The sequence below is a fragment of the Cyprinodon tularosa genome, unplaced genomic scaffold, assembly GCF_016077235.1.
Source record: "Cyprinodon tularosa strain WSP-4 unplaced genomic scaffold, ASM1607723v1 ctg1135, whole genome shotgun sequence".
NCBI classification, from domain to species: domain Eukaryota; kingdom Metazoa; phylum Chordata; class Actinopteri; order Cyprinodontiformes; family Cyprinodontidae; genus Cyprinodon; species Cyprinodon tularosa.
The window spans coordinates 190819-217792 of record NW_024037932.1 but is presented as its reverse complement, the minus strand read 5'-3'; the positions used below and the strand labels follow the sequence as shown (position 1 = coordinate 217792).

The 26974-nt window shown below is 49.0% G+C and overlaps 1 protein-coding gene across 2 annotated transcripts in view; it reads left to right on the top strand.

The window, feature by feature from the left end:
- The window catches only part of agap1 (ArfGAP with GTPase domain, ankyrin repeat and PH domain 1), a 122155-nt gene that overhangs the window by 72815 nt on the left and 22366 nt on the right, over positions 1 to 26974 (top strand). For both annotated transcript variants that reach the window (XM_038303344.1, XM_038303336.1), the window contains exons 11-16: positions 8551 to 8719; positions 9160 to 9324; positions 15288 to 15449; positions 24083 to 24237; positions 24581 to 24671; positions 25321 to 25543. In XM_038303344.1, the coding sequence (XP_038159272.1) occupies positions 8551 to 8719; positions 9160 to 9324; positions 15288 to 15449; positions 24083 to 24237; positions 24581 to 24671; positions 25321 to 25543 (965 nt within the window). The remainder of the gene's footprint in view (positions 1 to 8550; positions 8720 to 9159; positions 9325 to 15287; positions 15450 to 24082; positions 24238 to 24580; positions 24672 to 25320; positions 25544 to 26974) is intronic.

Sequence of the window (26974 nt, the reverse complement as noted above, 5' to 3'; positions counted from 1 at the left end):
GGTTTAGTTCCAGTCCGGTTTAGTTCCAGTCCGGTTTAGTTCCAGTCCTGTTTAGTTCCAGGCCGGTTTAGTTCCAGTCCGGTTTAGTTTCAGTCCGGTTTAGTTCCAGCTTTGTTTAGTTCCAGGCCTGTTTATTTCCAGTCCGGTTTAGTTCCAGTCCGGTTTAGTTCCAGGCCGGTTTAGTTCCAGTCCTGTTTAGTTCCAGGCCGGTTTAGTTCCAGTCCGGTTTAGTTTCAGTCCGGTTTAGTTCCAGCTTTGTTTAGTTTCAGTCCGGTTTAGTTCCAGCTTTGTTTAGTTTCCGTCCAGTTTAGTTCTAAAGTAGAACCCGTTCTTCCTACCTCCGGCTGACGAACTGAACCTGACCTCTACTGATGTAGCTCAGCTCAGTAACAGAGTGTCTGTGTGCAGCGTGGGAGTTGCGGGTTTGATTCCCTGCAGAGCCGTCTCCACACCTCAGCAAGCTGCACACGTCCGTCAGCGATCAGAGGAGCTGATGCAGTAAATTAGTGTTAAAACTCATCACTTAGCGCATCAACACACTGTGATGCATAAACAGGCAAACGCCCTCCAGCAGCAGAAACGCTTCCTGGGCGCCGCGTCTGCAGCTCCGCCGTCGATTAGCGTGTTTGCGGAGGCTAATCGAATGAAATTCAATCAGCGCCGCTAATTGCCCGACTATGTGCAAAGAAATCACATTAATGCCGCTAATTAAGTGGATGGCAATGGATGCCGCCTAATTGGCACCAAAAAGTCTCAGAGAAGAAGACGAAGACGGCGAGGAGACGTTAACCGCTTCCTGTCCGCTGAGGTTCTGCTCTCTGATGAGTTCTGCAGACTGAAATGTTCTGGTTTACCTCCAGAGTCTCATCGGCTCCTTTAGACTGTAGAAAACTTCAATCAGATGTTTCACTTCTGGCCTCATTGATCAGTTTAAACTGGAAGAACAACCAGAAATAGTTCATCTAGAACTGGTTCCTTCTCTCTATAAACCAGAACCATGTGGTTCTGAAGTTGCGACAGTTGCGGTTCTGGTTCTGTATCTTTATCCTGGTACCGATGGGGGAACAGACCCAGCTCCTCGCTCTCTCCTCCTGGTCCTCCAGGCTCAGAGCCGACAGCATGTTCTGTCCTCCCGCCGTCGGCGCCTCTGATCGATGCGCGCGTCCGTCCTGGAAGCGTGTGTGCGGCGCGGAGCGGCGGCACCGTGATGAAAGCCCCGCCATGCAAATGGAGACTCAATTACTGCGGTCAATCTGTCTGGATGGGGAGCGAGCGGCGGCGCTGCCCAGCGGGGCCCCCCCAGCCTCCGCCTGGAGGGCCCTCCAGCGGCTTGTTAAGGCGCCGTGGAGAGCACTTGGCTTTGAATTGGCCTTTTGTCAGGAGAGCTGCCAGGAAGAGGCGGGGCTCCGTTGGGGGCTGCTGTTTACAGGCCGGCGGCTCGCTGCAAGGCCGGCGCCGATCCGAGGCCCACAGAACCCAGCTTGATGAGGAACCACAGGGTTACAGCTCTGGTTCTGGACCTGTTGGACCTGGTTTGACCCGGTACCGACTAGTTCTGGACCTGATGGTCCTTGTTTGACCTGGTACGGACTGGTTCTGGACCAGTTGGTCGTGGTTTGACCCGGTACCGACTGGTTCTAGACCTGTTGGTCGTGGTTTGACCCGGTAACAACTTGTTCTGGACCTGTTGGTCCTGGTTTGACCCGGTAACAACTTGTTCTGGACCTGTTTGACCCAGTACCGACTGGTTTTGGACCAGTTGGTCGTGGTTTGACCCGGTAATAACTGGTTCTGGACCTGTATATCCTGGTTTGACCTGGTACCGACTGGTTCTGGACCTGTTTGACCCAGTACCGACTGGTTCTGGACCTGATGGTCGTGGTTTGAGCCGGTAATAACTGGTTCTGGACCTGTATATCCTGGTTTGACCTGGTACCGACTGGTTCTGGACCTGATGGTCCTTGTTTGACCTGGTACCGACTGGTTCTAGACCTGTTGGTCCTGGTTTGACCCCGTACTGACTAGTTCCAGATGTGTTGGTCCTGGTTTGACCCGGTACCGACTGGTTCTGGACCTGTTGGTCCTGGTTTGACCCGGTAACAACTTGTTCTGGACCTGTTTGACCCAGTACCGACTGGTTTTGGACCAGTTGGTCGTGGTTCGACCCGGTAATAACTGGTTCTGGACCTGTATATCCTGGTTTGACCTGGTACTGACTGGTTCTGGATCTGTTGGTCCTGGTTTGACCCAGTACCGACTGGTTTTGGACCAGTTGGTCATGGTTTGACCCGGTAATAACTGGTTCTGGACCTGTATATCCTGGTTTGACCTGGTACCGACTGGTTCTGGACCTGTTTGACCCAGTACCGACTGGTTCTGGACCTGATGGTCGTGGTTTGACCTGGTAATAACTGGTTCTGGACCTGTATATCCTGGTTTGACCTGGTACCGACTGGTTCTGGACCTGATGGTCCTGGTTTAACCAGGTTTTGGACCTGTTGGTCATGGTTTGACCCGGTACCGACTGGTTCTGGACCTGTTGGTCCTGGTTTGACCCGGTACTGACTAGTTCCAGATGTGTTGGTCGTGGTTTGACCCGGTACCGACTGGTTCTGGACCTGATGGTCCTGGTTTTAACCCGGTACTGAGTGGTTCTGGACCTGTTGGTCCTGGTTTGACCCGATAACAACTTGTTCTGGACCTGTTTGACCCAGTACCGACTGGTTCTGGACCTGATGGTCCTGGTTTACCCCGTAATGCCTGGTTCTGGGCTTGTTTGACCCGGTAATGACTGGTTCTGGACCTGTTGGACCTGGTTTGACCCGGTACCGACTTGTTCTGGACCTGATGGTCCTTGTTTGACCTGGTACCGACTGGTTCTGGACCAGTTGGTCGTGGTTTGACCCGGTACCGACTGGTTCTAGACCTGTTGGTCCTGGTTTGACCCCGTACTGACTAGTTCCAGATGTGTTGGTCCTGGTTTGACCCGGTACCGACTGGTTCTGGACCTGTTGGTCCTGGTTTGACCCGGTAACAACTTGTTCTGGACCTGTTTGACCCAGTACCGACTGGTTTTGGACCAGTTGGTCGTGGTTTGACCCGGTAATAACTGGTTCTGGACCTGTATATCTTGGTTTGACCTGGTACCGACTGGTTCTGGACCTGTTTGACCCAGTACCGACTGGTTCTGGACCTGATGGTCGTGGTTTGACCCTGTAATAACTGGTTCTCGACCTGTATATCCTGGTTTGACCTGGTACCGACTGGTTCTGGACCTGATGGTCCTGGTTTAACCAGGTTTTGGAGCTGTTGGTCGTGGTTTGACCCGGTACCGACTGGTTCTGGACCTTTTGGTCCTGGTTTGACCCGGTACTGACTAGTTCCAGATGTGTTGGTCCTGGTTTGACCCGGTACCGACTGGTTCTGGACCTGATGGTCCTGGTTTTAACCCGGTACTGAGTGGTTCTGGACCTGTTGGTCCTGGTTTGACCCGATAACAACTTGTTCTGGACCTGTTTGACCCAGTACCGACTGGTTCTGGACCTGATGGTCCTAGTTTGACCCCGTAATGCCTGGTTCTGGGCTTGTTTGACCCAGTACCGACTGGTTTTGGACCAGTTGGTCATGGTTTGACCCGGTAATAACTGGTTCTGGACCTGTATGTCCTGGTTTGACCTGGTACCGACTGGTTCTGGACCTGATGGTCCTGGTTTAACCAGGTTTTGGACCTGTTGGTCATGGTTTGACCCGGTACCGACTGGTTCTGGACCTGTTGGTCCTGGTTTGACCCGGTACTGACTAGTTCCAGATGTGTTGGTCGTGGTTTGACCCGGTACCGACTGGTTCTGGACCTGATGGTCCTGGTTTTAACCCGGTACTGAGTGGTTCTGGACCTGTTGGTCCTGGTTTGACCCGATAACAACTTGTTCTGGACCTGTTTGACCCAGTACCGACTGGTTCTGGACCTGATGGTCCTGGTTTACCCCGTAATGCCTGGTTCTGGGCTTGTTTGACCCGGTAATGACTGGTTGTGGACCTGTTGGACCTGGTTTGACCCGGTACCGACTAGTTCTGGACCTGATGGTCCTTGTTTGACCTGGTACCGACTGGTTCTGGACCAGTTGGTCGTGGTTTGACCCGGTACCGACTGGTTCTAGACCTGTTGGTCCTGGTTTGACCCCGTACTGACTAGTTCCAGATGTGTTGGTCCTGGTTTGACCCGGTACCGACTGGTTCTGGACCTGTTGGTCCTGGTTTGACCCGGTAACAACTTGTTCTGGACCTGTTTGACCCAGTACCGACTGGTTTTGGACCAGTTGGTCGTGGTTTGACCCGGTAATAACTGGTTCTGGACCTGTATATCTTGGTTTGACCTGGTACCGACTGGTTCTGGACCTGTTTGACCCAGTACCGACTGGTTCTGGACCTGATGGTCGTGGTTTGACCCTGTAATAACTGGTTCTCGACCTGTATATCCTGGTTTGACCTGGTACCGACTGGTTCTGGACCTGATGGTCCTGGTTTAACCAGGTTTTGGACCTGTTGGTCGTGGTTTGACCCGGTACCGACTGGTTCTGGACCTTTTGGTCCTGGTTTGACCCGGTACTGACTAGTTCCAGATGTGTTGGTCCTGGTTTGACCCGGTACCGACTGGTTCTGGACCTGATGGTCCTGGTTTTAACCCGGTACTGAGTGGTTCTGGACCTGTTGGTCCTGGTTTGACCCGATAACAACTTGTTCTGGACCTGTTTGACCCAGTACCGACTGGTTCTGGACCTGATGGTCCTAGTTTGACCCCGTAATGCCTGGTTCTGGGCTTGTTTGACCCAGTACCGACTGGTTTTGGACCAGTTGGTAATGGTTTGACCCGGGTAATAACTGGTTCTGGACCTGTATGTCCTGGTTTGACCTGGTACCGACTGGTTCTGGACCTGATGGTCCTGGTTTTAACCCGGTACTGAGTGGTTCTGGACCTGATGGTCCTGGTTTAACCAGGTTTTGGACCTGTTGGTCCTGGTTTGATCCGGTACTGACTGGTTCTGGATCTGTTGGTCCTGGTTTGACCTAGTACCGACTGGTTTTGGACCAGTTGGTCGTGGTTTGACCTGGTAATAACTGGTTCTGGACCTGTATGTCCTGGTTTGACCTGGTACCGACTGGTTCTGGACCTGTTTGACCCAGTACCGACTGGTTTTGGACCAGTTGGTCGTGGTTTGACCCGGTAATAACTGGTTCTGGACCTGTTGGTTCTGGTTTGACCCGGTAACAACTTGTTCTGGACCTGTTTGACCCAGTACCGACTGGTTCTGCACCTGATGGTCCTGGTTTAATCAGGTTTTGGACCTGTTGGTCGTGGTTTGACCCGGTACCGACTGGTTCTGGACCTGTTGGTCCTGGTTTGACCAGGTACTGACTAGTTCCAGATGTGTTGGTCCTGGTTTGACCCGATACCGACTGGTTTTGGACCAGTTGGTCGTGGTTTGACCCGGTAATAACTGGTTCTGGACCTGTATGTCCTGGTTTGACCCAGTACCGACTGGTTCTGGACCTGATGGTCCTGGTTTAACCAGGTTTTGGACCTGTTGGTCCTGGTTTGATCCGGTACTGACTGGTTCTGGATCTGTTGGTCTTGGTTTGATCCGGTACTGACTGGTTCTGGACCTGATGGTCCTGGTTTTAACCCGGTACTGAGTGGTTCTGGACCTGTTGGTCCTGGTTTGACCCGATAACAACTTGTTCTGGACCTGTTTGACCCAGTACCGACTGGTTCTGGACCTGATGGTCCTGGTTTACCCCGTAATGCCTGGTTCTGGGCTTGTTTGACCCGGTAATGACTGGTTCTGGACCTGTTGGACCTGGTTTGACCCGGTACCGACTAGTTCTGGACCTGATGGTCCTTGTTTGACCTGGTACCGACTGGTTCTGGACCAGTTGGTCGTGGTTTGACCCGGGGTACCGACTGGTTCTAGACCTGTTGGTCCTGGTTTGACCCCGTACTGACTAGTTCCAGATGTGTTGGTCCTGGTTTGACCCGGTACCGACTGGTTCTGGACCTGTTGGTCCTGGTTTGACCCGGGGTAACAACTTGTTCTGGACCTGTTTGACCCAGTACCGACTGGTTTTGGACCAGTTGGTCGTGGTTTGACCCGGTAATAACTGGTTCTGGACCTGTATATCCTGGTTTGACCTGGTACCGACTGGTTCTGGACCTGTTTGACCCAGTACCGACTGGTTCTGGACCTGATGGTCGTGGTTTGACCCTGTAATAACTGGTTCTCGACCTGTATATCCTGGTTTGACCTGGTACCGACTGGTTCTGGACCTGTTGGTCCTGGTTTGACCCGATAACAACTTGTTCTGGACCTGTTTGACCCAGTACCGACTGGTTCTGGACCTGATGGTCCTAGTTTGACCCCGTAATGCCTGGTTCTGGGCTTGTTTGACCCAGTACCGACTGGTTTTGGACCAGTTGGTCATGGTTTGACCCGGTAATAACTGGTTCTGGACCTGTATATCCTGGTTTGACCTGGTACCGACTGGTTCTGGACCTGTTTGACCCAGTACCGACTGGTTCTGGACCTGATGGTCGTGGTTTGACCCTGTAATAACTGGTTCTCGACCTGTATATCCTGGTTTGACCTGGTACCGACTGGTTCTGGACCTGTTGGTCCTGGTTTGACCCGATAACAACTTGTTCTGGACCTGTTTGACCCAGTACCGACTGGTTCTGGACCTGATGGTCCTAGTTTGACCCCTTAATGCCTGGTTCTGGGCTTGTTTGACCCAGTACCGACTGGTTTTGGACCAGTTGGTCATGGTTTGACCCGGTAATAACTGGTTCTGGACCTGTATGTCCTGGTTTGATCCGGTACTGACTGGTTCTGGATCTGTTGGTCCTGGTTTGACCTAGTACCGACTGGTTTTGGACCAGTTGGTCGTGGTTTGACCTGGTAATAACTGGCTCTGGACCTGTATGTCCTGGTTTGACCTGGTACCGACTGGTTCTGGACCTGTTTGACCCAGTACCGACTGGTTTTGGACCAGTTGGTCGTGGTTTGACCCGGTAATAACTGGTTCTGGACCTGTTGGTTCTGGTTTGACCCGGTAACAACTTGTTCTGGACCTGTTTGACCCAGTACCGACTGGTTCTGCACCTGATGGTCCTGGTTTAATCAGGTTTTGGACCTGTTGGTCGTGGTTTGACCCGGGTACCGACTGGTTCTGGACCTGTTGGTCCTGGTTTGACCAGGTACTGACTAGTTCCAGATGTGTTGGTCCTGGTTTGACCCGATACCGACTGGTTTTGGACCAGTTGGTCGTGGTTTGACCCGGTAATAACTGGTTCTGGACCTGTATGTCCTGGTTTGACCCAGTACCGACTGGTTCTGGACCTGATGGTCCTGGTTTAACCAGGTTTTGGACCTGTTGGTCCTGGTTTGACCCGGTAATAACTGGTTCTGGACCTGTTGGTTCTGGTTTGACCCGGTAACAACTTGTTCTGGACCTGTTTGACCCAGTACCGACTGGTTCTGCACCTGATGGTCCTGGTTTAATCAGGTTTTGGACCTGTTGGTCGTGGTTTGACCCGGGTACCGACTGGTTCTGGACCTGTTGGTCCTGGTTTGACCAGGTACTGACTAGTTCCAGATGTGTTGGTCCTGGTTTGACCCGATACCGACTGGTTTTGGACCAGTTGGTCGTGGTTTGACCCGGTAATAACTGGTTCTGGACCTGTATGTCCTGGTTTGACCCAGTACCGACTGGTTCTGGACCTGATGGTCCTGGTTTAACCAGGTTTTGGACCTGTTGGTCCTGGTTTGATCCGGTACTGACTGGTTCTGGATCTGTTGGTCTTGGTTTGATCCGGTACTGACTGGTTCTGGACCTGTTTGACCCAGTACCGACTGGTTCTGGACCTGATGGTCCTGGTTTAACCAGGTTTTGGACCTGTTGGTCCTGGTTTGATCCGGTACTGACTGGTTCTGGATCTGTTGATCCTGGTTTGATCCGGTACCGACTGGTTCTGGTCCAGAGATCGGACTTTAATGCAGAATCCTGGATGTTTCCGTGGTCTGATGGAGTCAGGTGGGTTTTGGACCTCTTTGGGTCCACTGTTGGCCTGGTTCTGTTCTGGTTCTGGGTACCGTATTGGTTCTGCTGTCTGGCTGCATCATGTTGGGTCCATAAGGTTCTACCTGAGGTTCTGATCCTCCCTGCTGGCAGCGAAGCATCTGGCCTCCATTTATCTGTTCTAATCCGGCCCGCGGGTCGACCTCGGCGGGTTCCGGGTCGGCCCCGCCCCCCTCACAGGGGCAGCAGGGTGCATTTAACGAGCGGCTCCAGTTGATCATGAGCTCTCTGATCCGACCCGATCAGAGCGGCGCTGGCAGAACCAATCACAGGGTCCGGTTAGCATCCAGGATTAGCGACTCTTTGTTTCCATTGGACCTGTCTGATCCAGTTCTGGTTCCGGGATTAAACCGGCCCCCTGAGCGATGTTTAGTCCAAAGGTTCTGGTCGGGTCGGACTCAGTCCTCCGTGTCTCCGCAGGACTACATGCAGAACGTCCACGGGAAGGAGATCGACCTGCTGCGGACCACCGTCAAGGTTCCAGGGAAGCGGCCGCCCCGCGCCGTGTCCGCCTGCGCCGCCGCACCGGGCGCCAGCACCAACGGCCTGGTGAAGGACATGAGCAGCATGCAGCTGGGACAGAACCCAGGTCAGTACCGGCCCAGAACCACAAACCGGTTCTGTTTTCATTTCTTTCTGTGGTCGGCACGGCGGCGGCTGCATGGTGAGGCACCCTGCAGCTGTTTGCTTCTGAGGTTCTGATGTAACAGAACCATCAGAACTGGGGCAGAGGACGCCTCCGCAGCTGAAGGAAGCGTCATGAACCAGCGGCGGCGTGTCCCCCCTCCCCACACGTTGCTGCTCCAGCAGGTTCTGCTAACAGCCGCCGTGCTCCGTCTCCTAATTATCCTCATGAATATTAATGCAATCAGAGGTGGGCTGCCAGCACCCAGCGGGGGGGGGGGGGAGGGGGGGGTTCTGTTCTGGTTCTGTCTATAAGTCTATAACAGGACTCCTGATCTGCAGTTCTCCGCCCCGCCTGCAGGGGGCGGCGCCTCCTCCTGTGCTGACCTCTCCTCCCCCTCCCAGGTTTGGTGTCCAGCAGCTCGTCGGCGTCCCAGATGGCCAGCGGCGTCAGCCTGGTGTCCTTCAACAGCCGCGGCGCGGAGGGCATGCACCAGCGCTCCTACTCCGTCTCCAGCGCCGACCAGTGGACCGACGCCACCGTCATCGCCAACTCCGGAGTCAGCACAGGTGGGTCCAAGTCAGGCGCCGCTCTGAGCCCCGTCACTGGCGCTTGACTTGAAGTGGCAGCTTTACGTCCCCGGGAGGCGAGCGGCAGACTGACAGCTGTCGGAGCGTGTGTCGTCATGGCGATAAGCCCCTGCGGTGGTCGTTAAGCAGCGTTTAGAGCTGTGAAGCATCAGAGCCGTTCCTGCTGGTTTGACGCTCTCTGACCAGCAGCTGGTTTTAGCTGAAACTGGACGTTAATCCAGGATCTGTTCAGATTTTCCTTTTATTCATTTCAATCTCTGCTGGTAAACGGCTCCATGATCAGAACTGGATTAGCTTGGATTATGTTTTCAATTTGACAGAGATTAAAGTTTATTTAGAAGATGTGGTATGAAAACAATAAAAGTCAGTTTAACATAAAATAAAAATAAAAATGGTGGAAACCAATCCCCTAAAACCCCAAATAATCCCCAAAAACCAAGAGTCTATTCTGTCCAATCCTGCTTCTCGTTATGTGACCTGGTCCGGATTTAAACCGCTCCTAAAGCTCAGGACTTAAAGGTTCCACTTAGTCTTAATCCACCGTGATTCATACCTCTTCTATAACCAAACTGCTGAAGATTAATCCTAATCCCAATTAAAACTATCTTTAAACTAATCTTATCAATGATTAAAAAAAAAAAACTACAGCAGATTAAATCTTATTTAAACCACACAAGATCAACCTTTATTTAGATCAACCAGACTAATTAACACCAGATTAAAAGATAAATTAGATGCTAATCAGTAGTCCAGATTATAACCTCCTTTAAAATCTGTGAAATATTAAACTAGTTTGACTAAAACCTGCATTTATTAAATGATTCCCTGATCGACTAAAATCAGCTGCTGAATAAAAACGTCTTTAATAAATAATTCTGGATTATATTTCCAGAATAAAATCCAGTTATTAAAGAAAAATCCACAGCGTTTTAATGAAGGCCCAGTCTGGTCCCAGTTCCAGAAGGGCGGGGCGCTGTGGACGGAGCTGGGTTTGCAGATGGGCGCCATTAATTGCTCACTGGGGGACGGCGTCTTGTCAGCAGAGATAAGTTGTCACATTTTCCACTTGAGCTGAGACTAAACGATTGTAAAATAAGTTATGGCCGTCCTTGGGGGCTGCCCGCCCGCACATGCGTGTGCTTCCATCCACACAGCCAGAGCCGCGGCGAGCTCGTGTCAGGCCGCCGCCGCGCCGCTGTCATATTGATGGAAGCTGAATGTTATTTCATTCTGCCGCCGGTCACAGCTGTCAGCGGCCGCCTGAAGAGTGGAGGCCACAGACTCTCCCAGCGCCTGCAGAGCGCTGAGAGCCGCGCTGCTCTGCAGACAGATTACCGTCTCTAAAGGCCTGGATGGCAGGAGCTGCATGCTGCGTCCACACAGTCCTGGTCTCAGTCCAAACACATCTGATCTGAATCACAGTGTGGCTAAGACTGGCTTCAAACCAGCAGGGACTCAATTCAGATCTAGTCTAAATCGCTTGTGGTGTAAAAAAATCAGTCCTGAACTAGTAGACTAAAACTAAACCAGCAGGTTCAAAGCCTAAAACCAGAAGGGGAGAAATTCTGATCCATCTTTCTTCAGAACCAGTTTCTGGTCCATTTGATGCAAATATGAAATTAAAAGAAAAACAGATTTTGTTCAGAAAATAAAACCATAATGTAAGCATTAAAGTCCAGGTTTGGGTCCATTAGATCTGATAGGTCCAGGTTTGGGTCCAGTCAGTCCAGGTTTGGGTCCAGTCAGTCCAGGTTTTGGGTCCATTCAGTCCAGGTTTGGGTCCAGTCAGTCCAGGTTTGGGTCCATTAGATCTGATAGGTCCAGGTTTGGGTCCAGTCAGTCCAGGTTTGGGTCCAGTCAGTCCAGGTTTGGGTCTGATAGGTCCAGGTTTGGGTCCAGTCAGTCCAGGTTTGGGTCCAATAGGTCCAGGTTTGGGTCTGATAGGTCCAGGTTTGGGTCCAGTCAGTCCAGGTTTGGGTCTGATAGGTCCAGGTTTGGGTCTGATAGGTCCAGGTTTGGGTCCAGTCAGTCCAGGTTTGGGTCTGATAGGTCCAGGTTTGGGTCCAATTAGTCCAGGTTTGGGTCTGATAGGTCCAGGTTTGGGTCCAATAGGTCCAGGTTAGGGTCCAGTCAGTCCAGGTTTGGGTCCAATAGGTCCAGGTTAGGGTCCAGTAGCTCCAGGTTAGGGTCCAGTCAGTCCAGGTTTGGGTCCAATAGGTCCAGGTTTGGGTCTGATCGGTCCAGGTTTGGGTCTGATAGGTCCAGGTTTGGGTCCAGTCAGTCCAGGTTTGGGTCCAGTCAGTCCAGGTTTGGGTCTGATAGGTCCAGGTTTGGGTCTGATAGGTCCAGGTTTGGGTCCAGTCAGTCCAGGTTTGGGTCTGATAGGTCCAGGTTTGGGTCCAATTAGTCCAGGTTAGGGTCCAGTCAGTCCAGGTTTGGGTCTGATAGGTCCAGGTTTGGGTCCAGTCAGTCCAGGTTTGGGTCTGATAGGTCCAGGTTTGGGTCCAATAGGTCCAGGTTAGGGTCCAGTCAGTCCAGGTTTGGGTCCAATAGGTCCAGGTTAGGGTCCAGTCAGTCCAGGTTTGGGTCCAATAGGTCCAGGTTAGGGTCCAGTAGGTCCAGGTTAGGGTCCAGTCAGTCCAGGTTTGGGTCCAATAGGTCCAGGTTTGGGTCTGATCGGTCCAGGTTTGGGTCTGATAGGTCCAGGTTTGGGTCCAGTCAGTCCAGGTTTGGGTCCAATTAGTCCAGGTTTGGGTCCAATTAGTCCAGGTTTGGGTCTGATAGGTCCAGGTTTGGGTCCAATAGGTCCAGGTTAGGGTCCAGTCAGTCCAGGTTTGGGTCCAATAGGTCCAGGTTAGGGTCCAGGTTTGGGTCCAATAGGTCCAGGTTTGGGTCCAATAGGTCCAGGTTTGGGTCCAATAGGTCCAGGTTAGGGTCCAGTCAGTCCAGGTTTGGGTCCAATAGGTCCAGGTTAGGGTCCAGTCAGTCCAGGTTTGGGTCCAATAGGTCCAGGTTTGGGTCCAATAGGTCCAGGTTAGGGTCCAGTCAGTACAGGTTTGGGTCCAATAGGTCCAGGTTAGGGTCCAGTCAGTCCAGGTTTGGGTCCAATAGGTCCAGGTTTGGGTCCAATAGGTCCAGGTTAGGGTCCAGGTTTGGGTCCAATAGGTCCAGGTTTGGGTCCAATAGGTCCAGGTTTGGGTCCAATAGGTCCAGGTTAGGGTCCAGTCAGTCCAGGTTTGGGTCCAGTCAGTCCAGGTTTTGGGTCCATTCAGTCCAGGTTTGGGTCCAGTCAGTCCAGGTTTGGGTCCATTAGATCTGATAGGTCCAGGTTTGGGTCCAGTCAGTCCAGGTTTGGGTCCAGTCAGTCCAGGTTTGGGTCCAGTCAGTCCAGGTTTGGGTCCAGTCAGTCCAGGTTTGGGTCTGATAGGTCCAGGTTTGGGTCCAATAGGTCCAGGTTTGGGTCCAATAGGTCCAGGTTAGGGTCCAGTCAGTCCAGGTTTGGGTCCAGTCAGTCCAGGTTTGGGTCCAGTCAGTCCAGGTTTTGGGTCCATTCAGTCCAGGTTTGGGTCCAGTCAGTCCAGGTTTGGGTCCATTAGATCTGATAGGTCCAGGTTTGGGTCCAGTCAGTCCAGGTTTGGGTCCAGTCAGTCCAGGTTTGGGTCCAGTCAGTCCAGGTTTGGGTCCAGTCAGTCCAGGTTTGGGTCTGATAGGTCCAGGTTTGGGTCCAGTCAGTCCAGGTTTGGGTCCAATAGGTCCAGGTTTGGGTCTGATAGGTCCAGGTTTGGGTCCAGTCAGTCCAGGTTTGGGTCTGATAGGTCCAGGTTTGGGTCTGATAGGTCCAGGTTTGGGTCCAGTCAGTCCAGGTTTGGGTCTGATAGGTCCAGGTTTGGGTCCAATTAGTCCAGGTTTGGGTCTGATAGGTCCAGGTTTGGGTCCAATAGGTCCAGGTTAGGGTCCAGTCAGTCCAGGTTTGGGTCCAATAGGTCCAGGTTAGGGTCCAGTAGGTCCAGGTTAGGGTCCAGTCAGTCCAGGTTTGGGTCCAATAGGTCCAGGTTTGGGTCTGATCGGTCCAGGTTTGGGTCTGATAGGTCCAGGTTTGGGTCCAGTCAGTCCAGGTTTGGGTCTGATAGGTCCAGGTTTGGGTCTGATAGGTCCAGGTTTGGGTCCAGTCAGTCCAGGTTTGGGTCTGATAGGTCCAGGTTTGGGTCCAATTAGTCCAGGTTTGGGTCTGATAGGTCCAGGTTTGGGTCCAATAGGTCTAGGTTAGGGTCCAGTCAGTCCAGGTTTGGGTCCAATAGGTCCAGGTTAGGGTCCAGTAGGTCCAGGTTAGGGTCCAGTCAGTCCAGGTTTGGGTCCAATAGGTCCAGGTTTGGGTCTGATCGGTCCAGGTTTGGGTCTGATAGGTCCAGGTTTGGGTCCAGTCAGTCCAGGTTTGGGTCCAATTAGTCCAGGTTTGGGTCTGATAGGTCCAGGTTTGGGTCCAATAGGTCCAGGTTAGGGTCCAGTCAGTCCAGGTTTGGGTCCAATAGGTCCAGGTTAGGGTCCAGGTTTGGGTCCAATAGGTCCAGGTTTGGGTCCAATAGGTCCAGGTTAGGGTCCAGTCAGTCCAGGTTTGGGTCCAATAGGTCCAGGTTAGGGTCCAGTCAGTCCAGGTTTGGGTCCAATAGGTCCAGGTTTGGGTCCAATAGGTCCAGGTTAGGGTCCAGTCAGTCCAGGTTTGGGTCCAATAGGTCCAGGTTAGGGTCCAGTCAGTCCAGGTTTGGGTCCAATAGGTCCAGGTTTGGGTCCAATAGGTCCAGGTTAGGGTCCAGGTTTGGGTCCAATAGGTCCAGGTTTGGGTCCAATAGGTCCAGGTTTGGGTCCAATAGGTCCAGGTTAGGGTCCAGTCAGTCCAGGTTTGGGTCCAGTCAGTCCAGGTTTTGGGTCCATTCAGTCCAGGTTTGGGTCCAGTCAGTCCAGGTTTGGGTCCATTAGATCTGATAGGTCCAGGTTTGGGTCCAGTCAGTCCAGGTTTGGGTCCAGTCAGTCCAGGTTTGGGTCCAGTCAGTCCAGGTTTGGGTCCAATAGGTCCAGGTTAGGGTCCAGTCAGTCCAGGTTTGGGTCCAATAGGTCCAGGTTTTGGGTCCATTCAGTCCAGGTTTGGGTCCATTAGATCTGATAGGTCCAGGTTTGGGTCCAGTCAGTCCAGGTTTGGGTCCAGTCAGTCCAGGTTTGGGTCCAATCGGTCCGGGTTTGGGTCCAGTCAGTCCAGGTTTGGGTCCAGTCAGTCCAGGTTTGGGTCCAGTCAGTCCAGGTTTGGGTCTGATAGGTCCAGGTTTGGGTCCAGTCAGTCCAGGTTTGGGTTCAGTCAGTCCAGGTTTGGGTCCAGTCAGTCCAGGTTTGGGTCTGATAGGTCCAGGTTTGGGTCCAATAGGTCCAGGTTTGGGTCCAGTCAGTCCAGGTTTGGGTCCAATAGGTCCAGGTTAGGGTCCAGTCAGTCCAGGTTTGGGTCCAATAGGTCCAGGTTTTGGGTCCATTCAGTCCAGGTTTGGGTCCAGTCAGTCCAGGTTTGGGTCCAGTCAGTCCAGGTTTGGGTCCAATCGGTCCGGGTTTGGGTCCAGTCAGTCCAGGTTTGGGTCCAGTCAGTCCAGGTTTGGGTCCAGTCAGTCCAGGTTTGGGTCTGATAGGTCCAGGTTTGGGTCCAATAGGTCCAGGTTTGGGTCCAATAGGTCCAGGTTAGGGTCCAGTCAGTCCAGGTTTGGGTCCAGTCAGTCCAGGTTAAGGACTGATTAGAACCAGTTTGGTTCTAATGGTTCTACTTCTGGACCGGTCCAGTTAACTGGTTTTACTGGTTGACCCAGAGGTTTTCCTCCCCCCCGATGAACTTGACGAGTTAATTAGTTGCTTTCTCCAGTTTTGGCCTCAGCCTGACTGGTTTCTTCTGGCCGATCTTTAACTTGCAGACACTGGTTTGGGCGACTCGGTCTGCTCCAGCCCCAGTATGTCCAGCACCACCAGTCCAAAGACGGAGCCGCCTCCATCGCCGCACGCCAACCGCAAGAAGCACCGGCGGAAGAAGAGCACCAGTAACTTCAAAGTGGAAGGCCTCTCTGGTACTGCTGAAGGTAACTCCATCCCACCCCCCCTCACACTTTCCTCACCTGGGTCTGACCCCCCCACCAAGTACCCAGAATCCTCTCTGATTCTTTCTAAGAAAGTCTCACATTAGAATCCTTAGAATCTAAGACCCTGGTTTGGAAACTTGATCATGTGATCATCTGAGATTCTGGAACTCCAGAGGGAGGGAAGGATCTCACCATCCCGTCATTCCTCCTCCCTTCATCCGTTCCTCCATCTTTGTTTGTTTCTTCCTTTCATGGATCATTGAGAGCAAATCTTTCCATCATCAGAGAAAGTGGAGCGTCTCTGTCTGCCGGACCAGTTAGAGGGTTAAAGTCTGACTAACTTCAGATTGTTTAATGGATCTAAGATCAGTTCTCCTGAACTGTTAAAGATTTTACTTTGGTAAACTTCACAACTAATTTAGATAAAATATTACATCAAGGTCGGAAGAGAGGTCTGAATCTAAACCAACACCGGTTTAAGGTATTGTTTTAAAACCAAGACCAAGCAAGATGGAGATGGAGATTAAACCCCGAACCAAAACCAGTTCACAGCCAAGGCTACTGATTAGTTAGACACCAGATCCAAATAAAGAAATCTAAAGCACAACCAGTTCACACCAAAAATATCCCAAAGCAAAAAATCTTATATAAACCTAAACCCGTTTAAACTCTAAACCTAAACCGGTTTAAAATCCAAATCTAAACTGATATAAATTTTTAACCTAAACCAGTTTAGACTCTAAACATAAACCAGTTTAAACTCCACACCTAAACCATTTTAAACCCTTAACCTAAACCAATTTAAACTCTAAACATAAACCAGATTAAAATCCAAATCTAAACTGGTTTAAATTCTTAACCTAAACTGGTTTAAACCTAAACAGGTGTAAACTCTAAACCTAAACCGGTTTAAAATCCAAATCTAAACCGGTTTAAACTCTAAACATAAACCAGTTTAAACTCCACACCTAAACCGATTTAAACCCTTAACCTAAACCGGTTTAAACTAAATATAGACCAGTTTAAACTCCAAGCCTAAACTGGTTTAAATTCTTAACCTAAACCAGTTTAAACTCCAAACCTAAACCGGTTTAAACTCTATACCTAAACCATTTTTAAAATCCAAATCTAAACTGGGTTAAACCCTTAACCTAAACTGGTTTAAACTCTAAACATAAACCGGTTTAAATTCAAAATCTAAACCGGTTTAAACTCTAAACAAGTTTAAACTCGAAACCTTAACTGGTTTAAAATCTAACCCTAAACCAATTTAAACTCTAAATCTAAACCAGTTTAAACTCTAAATCTACACCAGTTTATACTCTAAACCGGTTTAAACTCTAAACCTAAACTGGTTTAACTTTGGTTAGAAATGAGTTTCAAACTCATATAGTTTCAAGTCAGTATGAAGTTCAGTTTTAAACTAAAACCAGTTTTAAAAAAGACAAAGAATTATAAAACTGCTAAAACCAATGCATTTTAATCATTAAATCACTTCTGAAACTGTTTAAACTAGTTTAAAGAACTCAAGTAGAGAAAATATAAAGTCCTAAAACAGTTTAGGACCAGGATCATCAAATGTTCAGTAATAATTTATATATCATATCTAGCAGTAATCTGATATTGATCCTGAGTTGATTTAAGCAGGACTCCATTTTGTTTACCTCCTTTAGCGCTGAATGCTATTTATGTTTATTGCAGAATGAGTCCAGTTAGGAAACATTTTTAATGAAATATAAAATCCATTTAGGCTTCTAGATTATTGGAACAGAAATGGAATCATCCAAACCAACCAATCACTGACTGCAGACGTTACCGCTGACTGACTGCCAACCAGGACGGCACAATAAAGCACCGTACAGCCATCCTGATTGGCTGATCCCAGACCAGCCCCGCCCACCTAGAATCACTCATCAGTCGCTTATTATTCTTTTATTTAGTGGGGGCGATGGAGGCAGTTTTATGTTCTGGCACACTGTGTGGATGGCTGAACAGATGTGGCGGCCGCAGCAGATGTGTAATGTTCGTCTCTCCATCACCACGGCAACCAGCGGCTGACATGACGAGCGGCTGCCCGGGTGACGGATGGAGGCTGCATCTGTCCTCATCGTTCCTCCATCCTCAGCTTTCTCTCTTTACTCCGTCTTTATTCCTTTAATCCCCAGCCTCCATCACTCCTCCGCCAGCGTTTCACCCTCACCTCCTCCAACCGCCACCCGTCATCAGGAGACTCGCCCCCCTATTAGTCAGCCAGAGAGGTTTAAGTGAAATATTATAAATAATCCAGCGTATTGAAATCTTTTATCAGCTGTGTCACTTTCATTATTCAATAAGCGATTAGTAACAGTCTTCCCAATTTAGCCATTAAGCACTGAGTCGCTGGCCGGCCTGCAGCCTGTCACGCCAGGGCGGGCGGGTGAAGTATCTTCATGTCAGAGCGGAGCTCGCTGTAATTTACGACGGGGGACCGCCCCCTGCGGCCCAGCTCGCCCTGATAGGACCACACACACAGTCACTATCACAGGTGAGTTCACCTGCTTGATTCAGAGCTGGCTGATCACATTCAGGTCTGTTTCATTTTACCGTCTTATAATGCTAACTCATTAGTATTGGTTTCATTTAAGGTAAAATCCAGGACAGAACGACCTTTTGGTTGCACCTCTGAAAAAACACCAAACAAAAAAAGACAATAAGATCATAGAGATCATGAGAACAAAGCGCTCAAAATAAAAGATTCTGTTTTCAGCTCCTTTCTGGGATCTAAACTAAAACTCTGCTTCTCTCCATCTGCTTCAGATATCTTATTTCTCACTTTTAGCTCTCTGAAGCCAAGACTTTTATTAGACCAAGACTATTTTCAGCATTAGAGCCAAAAGAAGTGTTAACCCAATACCAAAGCTGGTTATAAATCAAAGCCATGCCTGGACAGAAACAGAGGAAAAAACTAGACATAAACCGAGGCTAAAACTAGACATAAACCGAGGCTAAAACTAGACAGACACTGAGGATAATACTAGACATAAACATAGACAAAATCTGCACAGAAACTGAAAAAAAAAACTAGATATAAACTGAGGATAAAACTTGACGGAAACAGAGATTCAAACTAGACAGAAACTGGGGCTAAAACTAGACATAAACCAAGGCTAAAACTAGACATAAACCGAGACACAAACCAAGACTAAAACTAGACAGAAATGAGACAAAAACTGAGGCTGATACTTAAAATAAACAGAGACCGAAACTAGACATAAACCGAGGATAAAACTACACATAAACTCAGACTAAAACTAGACATACACTGAGACTAAAACTAGACATAAACTGAGACTAAAACTAGACATAAACCGAGGATAAAACTACACATAAACTAAGACTAAAACTAGACATACATTGAGACTAAAACTAGACATAAACTGAGACTAAAACTACACATAAACCGAGGATAAAACTACACATAAACTGAGACTAAAACTAGACATAAACCGAGGATAAAACTACACATAAACTGAGACTAAAACTAGACATACACTGAGACTAAAACTAGACATAAACTGAGACTAAAACTAGACATAAACCGAGGATAAAACTACACATAAACTGAGACTAAAACTAGACATAAACTGAGGATAAAACTACACATAAACTGAGACTAAAACTAGACATACATTGAGACTAAAACTAGACATAAACCGAGGATAAAACTACACATAAACTGAGACTAAAACTAGACATAAACCGAGGATAAAACTACACATAAACTGAGACTAAAACTAGGCATAAACCGAGGATAAAACTACACATAAACTGAGACTAAAACTAGACATACACTGAGACTAAAACTAGACATAAATCAAGACTCCTATTTCTGAATCAAAGCCAGATTCAGTTTAAGATTTGCACTTCTTTCTTAACTGGAGCTTTAAGCTTCCGTGTGGTTCGGTTTAGGCCGATCACCAACCTGTGGTCTAACATTCCTGATCTCAGCTCTTTTCAAAGCTGACCTCTGTCCCGGCCTCCTAAAGGTTCCTAGAAAACCTTCTTTGACTCTTCAGCCAGAGATGAGCAGAGTCTGTGATCCCAGACAAAAGCTCTTGGTCTGTGTTTCCACCTGACAGGTTGCTCCTTCAGCTGCCCTGTGCACCTGCAGCATTAGGAATTCCTTTAATGCCGGCTTAATCAGCTGGAAAGTCGGAGCTTCATTACGAGTTTAGTCAGGTGGGGAACAAAGAACAGAGCAGGAAGGAGCAGCTGCTCCATCTGGGCTTTAAACCTGACAGAGTTCCCTCTCAGCTAAAAAAGCCCAGACTATGTCCCGGTAAATCTCAGCTTCCACACCGGGAAGCTGCAGAGACTCCCCGCTCTGCGTCGGAGTCAGAACCGGAGATAAATCTGCCGCCTCTAGATCTACACCCACTCCACAAACTTCCGAACAATCGGCTGCGATATTTTCCAGGTTATTAATGTTGTAAAATGCTGCGAATAATATGGGAAGTAATGACCTGTGTCGCAAAGCAATAGTGAGCGCGCTGACATTTAAGGCTTTTAATTTGTGTTTCCTGAGGCCCCCCCGTCTGCCCGCCTCCCCTCTCATGGCGCCTCGGCTCACGGCCGGCCGGAGCCGCCGCCGCTCTGCGTGACGGGGCCCCGTCTGCATGTCCTGCTGCAAACGCTGGATGTTTGGTTTGTGTTGCTAAAGGTTGCCGGTGTCGGAGTTCACAAATTGCCTCGCCGCCCCCCCCTCCTGAGCGAATGTCACCCACAGTAGCCCAGAGCGTTGGCAGTAATTACCAGGACCGGATGGGTGTGTGGGGGGGGGTTTCACGCGTGCATACGTTTAGTCGGCGCCACTGACGCCTTTAAACTGGGACGTAAATATTTGGTTTTCTGCAGGGAAAGTGAGCAGCGCATCAAAATAAGGTGGATTTCTGGCCTAAAATTATCCTCTTCACTTCCTGTTTGGAGAAAAGACGCAGAAATGGAGGAAATTTAGATTTTATGTCAGAAAAAAACGACTCATTTCAATTATTATTTATTTTATTGTGATTTACATGTGAGGGAAATGTGTTGACGGGTAGAGTTTTATCCCCTGATTGTTGTTTTTCACCAGTACCAAACAGATTGATGCTAAATTTAGTTTAGATCTGAGACCAAATCTAGATACCCTAAGCCTAATCCTAACCACTACCTCAGTACTGGTTTCAAACCATCAGTCAGAAATAAAACGGAAACCTTTAATCCAATGCCAGTTGGACACCGAGGCCAAACCAGTTTGACACCAAAACCAAGTTCAGACTGAAGACGAACGTAAAAGAAAGACTCAAACTAGTTTCAATTATTGCTTAGTTCTAGTTTCAATCAAGGCAGAGCAGTTTTAAAGCAACGATACAACCAGTTTATAACAGGAGGTTTTAATTCAAGTAAGAACTAGATTTAAAGTTAAAATCAGTTTCAAACTAGAACCAATCAGTACTGGACCAGATGGAGACTAAAAACAGCCATAAATCTAAGCCTAACCGGCAAAATTCACGTTTTAGATTAAAATAAGACCCAAACCAGTTTTAGATTAGAATTAAAAAGGATCCTTTTCTCAACTAGAACCAGTTTGAAGTGTATTAAATAGTTTTTGCCCTTTGATCTAGTTTAAAGTCTGTTTTTTGTAGAAAACTAAAGAGATAAACATAAATGTGAGGTGTTGCGTACTGACTGTAGGTATGCTGGTCTGACAGAACGCCGTTCTGCTGAGTAGAGCTCCTGGACCTCGGGTGCGTTGGAATGGCGGCGCCGCGTCAGACGTTCTGCTGCGGAGTCAGACCACAGGCTTCAGTTATTTGATTGACCTTTAATGTTAAAAACTGACGAGTGCGGCTTTAAATGTCACGCCGTTTCCCGGCTTCCTATACACCGCCGCTCCGAGAAGGGGGGGGAGGCGCCACGGCAGGCGGGGTTCAAATCAGAAACCGCATGTAACCTGCCCCCCCCCCCCCCCCCCCCCCCCTGGAAGCAGAGAATGTAATTATGATGAGACCTGTAGGGCTCCATGGCTGCGCTGTCATTCAGAATGAGATGTTCCTGGAAGAGCTTCTGAGGAGGAGCTGTGCTGCTCAGGAGCATCAGAGGATCTGATTCTTCTCCCTGAACATGTTTAGATGTTTATAGTGATTCTAGAACATCAGGTTTTCCTCTTCCTGGACCAGGCTGAGGTTCTGGAGCTGCTGCTAAAACCTGAGAACGTTCTCTGACCTTCTAATCTTCTTCTTCGTTGGTTATCCAGACCAGAGCTGGTGCGGAACTTCAGCTCCAAATGATCGGAGCTGAGGAGGCTCATTAGACCCTTCATCTTCTCAGCCGCCATCATGAAGAGCAGAACGTGGTGTTTACACCTCCACAGATCCCTGAAAGGTTGGAAGGAGATCCTTCATGATCTGATGGAGATCCTCCATGACCTGATGGAGATCCTTCATTATCCGATGGAGATCCTTCGTGATCTGATGGAGATCCTTTGTTATCCGATGGAGATCCTTCGTGATCTGATGGAGATCCTTTGTTATCTGATGGAGATCCTTCATTATCCGATGGAGATCCTTCGTGATCTAATGGAGATCCTTTGTTATCCGATGGAGATCCTTCGTGATCTGATGGAGATCCTTCGTGATCTGATGGAGATCCTTCATTATCCGATGGAGATCCTTCGTGATCTGATGGAGATCCTTTGTTATCCGATGGAGATCCTTCGTGATCTGATGGAGATCCTTTGTTATCTGATGGAGATCCTTCGTTATCCGATGGAGATCCTTCATGATCTGATGGAGATCCTTCGTGATCTGATGGAGATCCTTCATGATCTGATGGAGATCCTTCATGATCTGATGGAGATCCTTCATGATCTGATGGAGATCCTTCGTGATCTGATGGAGATCCTTCGTGATCTGATGGAGATCCTTCGTGATCTGATGGAGATCCTTCGTGATCTGATGGAGATCCTTCGTGATCTGATGGAGATCCTTCGTGATCTGATGGAGATCCTTCGTGATCTGATGGAGATCCTTCGTGATCTGATGGAGATCCTTCGTGATCTGATGGAGATCCTTCATGATCTGATGGAGATCCTTCGTTATCCGATGGAGATCCTTCGTGATCTGATGGAGATCCTTCATGATCTGATGGAGATCCTTCATGATCTGATGGAGATCCTTCGTGATCTGATGGAGATCCTTCGTGATCTGATGGAGATCCTTCGTGATCTGATGGAGATCCTTCGTGATCTGATGGAGATCCTTCGTGATCTGATGGAGATCCTTCGTGATCTGATGGAGATCCTTCATGACCTGATGGAGATCCTTCGTTATCCGATGGAGATCATTTGTGATCTAAAGGAGATCCTTTGTTATCTGATGGAGATCCTTCGTGATCTGATGGAGATCCTTTGTTATCCGATGGAGATCCTTTGTGATCTGATGGAGATCCTTCATGATCCGATGGAGATCCTTCATGATCTGATGGAGATCCATCATGATCTGATGGAGATCCTTCATGATCTAATGGAGATCCTTCGTGATCTGATGGAGATCCTTCATGATCTGATGGAGATCCTTCATGATCTGATGGAGATCCTTCGTGATCTGATGGAGATCCTGTGTTATCCGATGGAGATCCTTCGTGATCTGATGGACGTCCTTCGTGATCTGATGGAGATCCTTCATGATCTGATGGAGATCCTTCATGATCTGATGGAGATCCTTCATGATCTGATGGAGATCCTTCGTGATCCGATGGAGATCCTTCGTGATCCGATGGAGATCCTTCGTGATCCGATGGAGATCCTTCATGATCTGATGGAGATCCTTCGTTATCCGATGGCGATCCTTCATGATCCGATGGAGATCCTTCGTGATCCGATGGAGATCCTTCATGATCCGATGGAGATCCTTCATGATCCGATGGAGATCCTTCATGATCTGATGGAGATCCTTCGTTATCCGATGGAGATCCTTCGTGATCCGATGGAGATCCTTCATGATCCGATGGAGATCCTTCATGATCCGATGGAGATCCTTCATGATCTGATGGAGATCCTTCATGATCTGATGGAGATCCTTCGTTATCCGATGGAGATCCTTCGTGATCCGATGGAGAACCTTCGTGATCCGATGGAGATCCTTCGTGATCCGATGGAGATCCTTCATGATCTGATGGAGATCCTTCGTTATCCGATGGCGATCCTTCGTGATCCGATGGAGATCCTTCGTGATCCGATGGAGATCCTTCATGATCCGATGGAGATCCTTCGTTATCTGATTCAGGTTCTTGAAGCAGATCCTCATCAGTCTGAGGTCACATGGTCTCTGTTTGCTTATGTCCACCTGCAGACCTTCCAGAGGTTCTGAATCTTAGTGAAACCTGGTTCTTCACACACAGAACATCTACAGCAGGAATGTTGGACCTTCTGGTCCTCGTCGATCAGCTGGTCTCTGTTCTGCGGTTTGATGGCGGTGATGTGTTCATCAGTTCCTTCAGGTCTGAGTGTTCCTGATCCTGAAGAACCTCAGACCTTAGGAGAACCTTACCCCACCCTTTCAGAATAAAAGCACGGTGAAGCATTGACTGACTCTGGGTGTTTCCTTCTCCACCAGAACAAGAGGAGAACTTTGAGTTCACCATCGTGTCGCTGACGGGTCAGACGTGGAACTTCGAGGCCACGTCGTACGAAGAGCGGGACGCCTGGGTTCAGGTCATCGAGAGCCAGATCCTGGCCAGCCTGCAGTCCTGCGAGAGCAGCAAGAACAAGGTGATCACACCTCCCCCCTCAGATCTTCCGTTTTCTGCTCCCGTAATTACAGAATACCAATTACCGGCGCCGCCTGCCGCCGCTCTGCATCGCAGGCGACCCGCTGTGTTTACGCCTCAGGCATCACCCGCCCAACCAAAACCGTTTCATTTGTTCGCCGTGTTCCTCCTTCTCATGGCGGCGATGGGAGCAAATGTGATCCTGAAGGATAGGCGGGGGGGATGTCTGAGGGGCTCCTGGCAGGAAGTGATGTTTTATTGTCCAGCTAGTGAAGCGCGGCGCCAGCGTCGAACAGACCTGAACAGCATCTCTAGATGTTCAACCTGTTTTCCATGTCTTCCAGTCCCGCCTCACCAGCCAATCAGAGGCTTTGGCTCTCCAGTCCATCAGGAGTATCCGTGGCAACGGCCGCTGTGCGGACTGCGACGTACAGAGTGAGTGGAAAGATGGCGCCAAACTGAACTTTGAAATAATTATTCCTTTTTTTAAATTATTATTATTATTATTAGCTTGTATAGGAAAGTAGTTGCCAACAATTTATGTATTTTTAGCTTTTAAAATAATATTAAAACGCAAAATTTAAAGCTAATTAAAAGAAAAATGCTTCTAAAATATGGAATAAAAACAGCCTCAATAAAATCTGCTAAAAATTCAGCTCTAAAAATAAACTGCAAATTTTGACCTTTTTGGTGAACTCAAGCTGAAGCAATCTACACTTTATGCCATTTTTTTGCAGCTAAATTTTCACCAGATAAAAATTCAGTTTACGGAATTTTATGTGTAAAAAATTTCGTTTAAAATTCGCTGTAGAAAAAAAGCTGATTTATTTGAGATGGTTTTACTTCCGTACTAAAAACACATGTCTTATTCTTTGAATGTAATTCTTTTCCTCCTTATAAAAACCACTAAAGCGTTTCAGAATAATCAGTTATTTAGCTCTTTATATTAATTTTAGCCCCCATTAAGGGCCGCTGCAGAGGCCCCAAAGAGCCGCCGGTTTCAGACCCTGAACCATCAGAGATTAATCAGAACCTTTTGGTTCTGGAAGGTTCTGATCTTCTGGGCTCCTCCTCTGTCCCACAGACCCGGACTGGGCCAGCCTCAACCTCGGCGCTCTGATCTGCATCGAGTGCTCCGGCATCCATCGGAACCTGGGGACCCACCTGTCCAGGGTCCGCTCCCTGGACCTGGACGAGTGGCCGCTGGAGCTCATCAAGGTGATGTCGGCCATCGGCAACGAGCTGGCCAACGGCGTGTGGGAGGCCAACGCCCAGGGACGCCTCAAACCCGGGCCTGACGCCAGCAGGTAGGACGGCTCCTCTCAGACCCAACAGAACCAGAACTCATTCATGTCGGATCCACAGAATAATTCATCTGGGTCCCTGGATTAACTAATCCAGGGGATTATTTCCTGTCCAACCTTGGTGGTTCTGACCCGTTATTGGTTCTGCTTTGTTATTCTGCTCTGCTTGCGGTGCAGTGCCTCCCTCAGCAGACAGGGGGCGGCGGGTCGGCGCCTCAGGTGTCAAACATCAACAGAGCTGCTCTCTGCAGGGTAACAAAACGGTGAAGTATGGCTCTACGCCGCCGCCGCCGTGCTCCTGTGATTATGCGTCTCTGGGAGCCCATCATAACAAATTAGAGCCGACCGCCGTTCACATAAAGATCGACTTCCCCGTCCCCCCGCCCTACCCTCATTAGTCAACAGAAGCACCTTGTAATTACTCCTGCGAGCGCTCGACACAAACACTTTAACCCTGCGTGTGCTGGAACACCACTTCCTGTTCCCGGCTGGCTCCGCCCCCCTCTCAGCAGCTGAAGCTGCTGCTGTTGTTATTTATTTATGAATCTGAAGCCCTGAAGAGATTAGAGCAGGAGGTCAATATTATCTCAATTAAGCGGCGACGCTCCGCTGCAGCTCCCTCTCCCCCCTGCGCCTCCTCTCTCCTGTCGATAGTATTTATCAGTCCATTCCTTAAGTGGCTCGCTGTTTGTCCTCTTTCCCCTCCATAAATCCTGCCTTCCTCACCCTCCCTCTCATCCTTCCATCGTTTCTCCACCTCAGCCGGGTCGCTGCCGAGGCGCCGCGCTCATCACAACGCAGCACAAATACTGATGAGGACATTTTCCTCTAACTTAGTAATATTGTTTGGTTATAAACTGGAGAAACTAAAAGCCTTCCTTTGAGTGTGCAGTTCTCCTCCGTCACCAATAGAGGGCCCTCTAGGTGTCACTCAGCAGCAGCTAACGTTCCACAGTCATTAGCAGGATGGCTTTAAAATCCAAATGGAACGAAAAGATCGCTTCGTTTAGCCTCATCTGGGTCGATAGCGACACGTTCGTACATCTTACTGATAATGGAGTCAAATAATATAAACATTTGTAATCAAAAAATCTTTTAAATTGATGAATTTAGGCTTGGATTTCATTACTAGCTCATTAGAAACATTTGTAGATTAAATCTGTCTGGCTAACTATAGGCCTCGGCTGGTTTGACCCATTCTGACCCAAACTGGGAAACCTTGGTGGGCTAGTAGCTACTAGCTAGTTGGGCTAGTAGCTACTAGCTAACTCCCAGTTTGGACACCAGCCTCCAACATCCATCCTGTGGGATGGCTAAGAATCAGATGTTTCTTCAGTCTGACTCAGTTTATTATTTAGAGTTAGATCAAGGAGGCCAGAGTTGATGGATCTTATTAATCAGGTTAGCCCTGGCTGCTACAGATGGGCTAACATT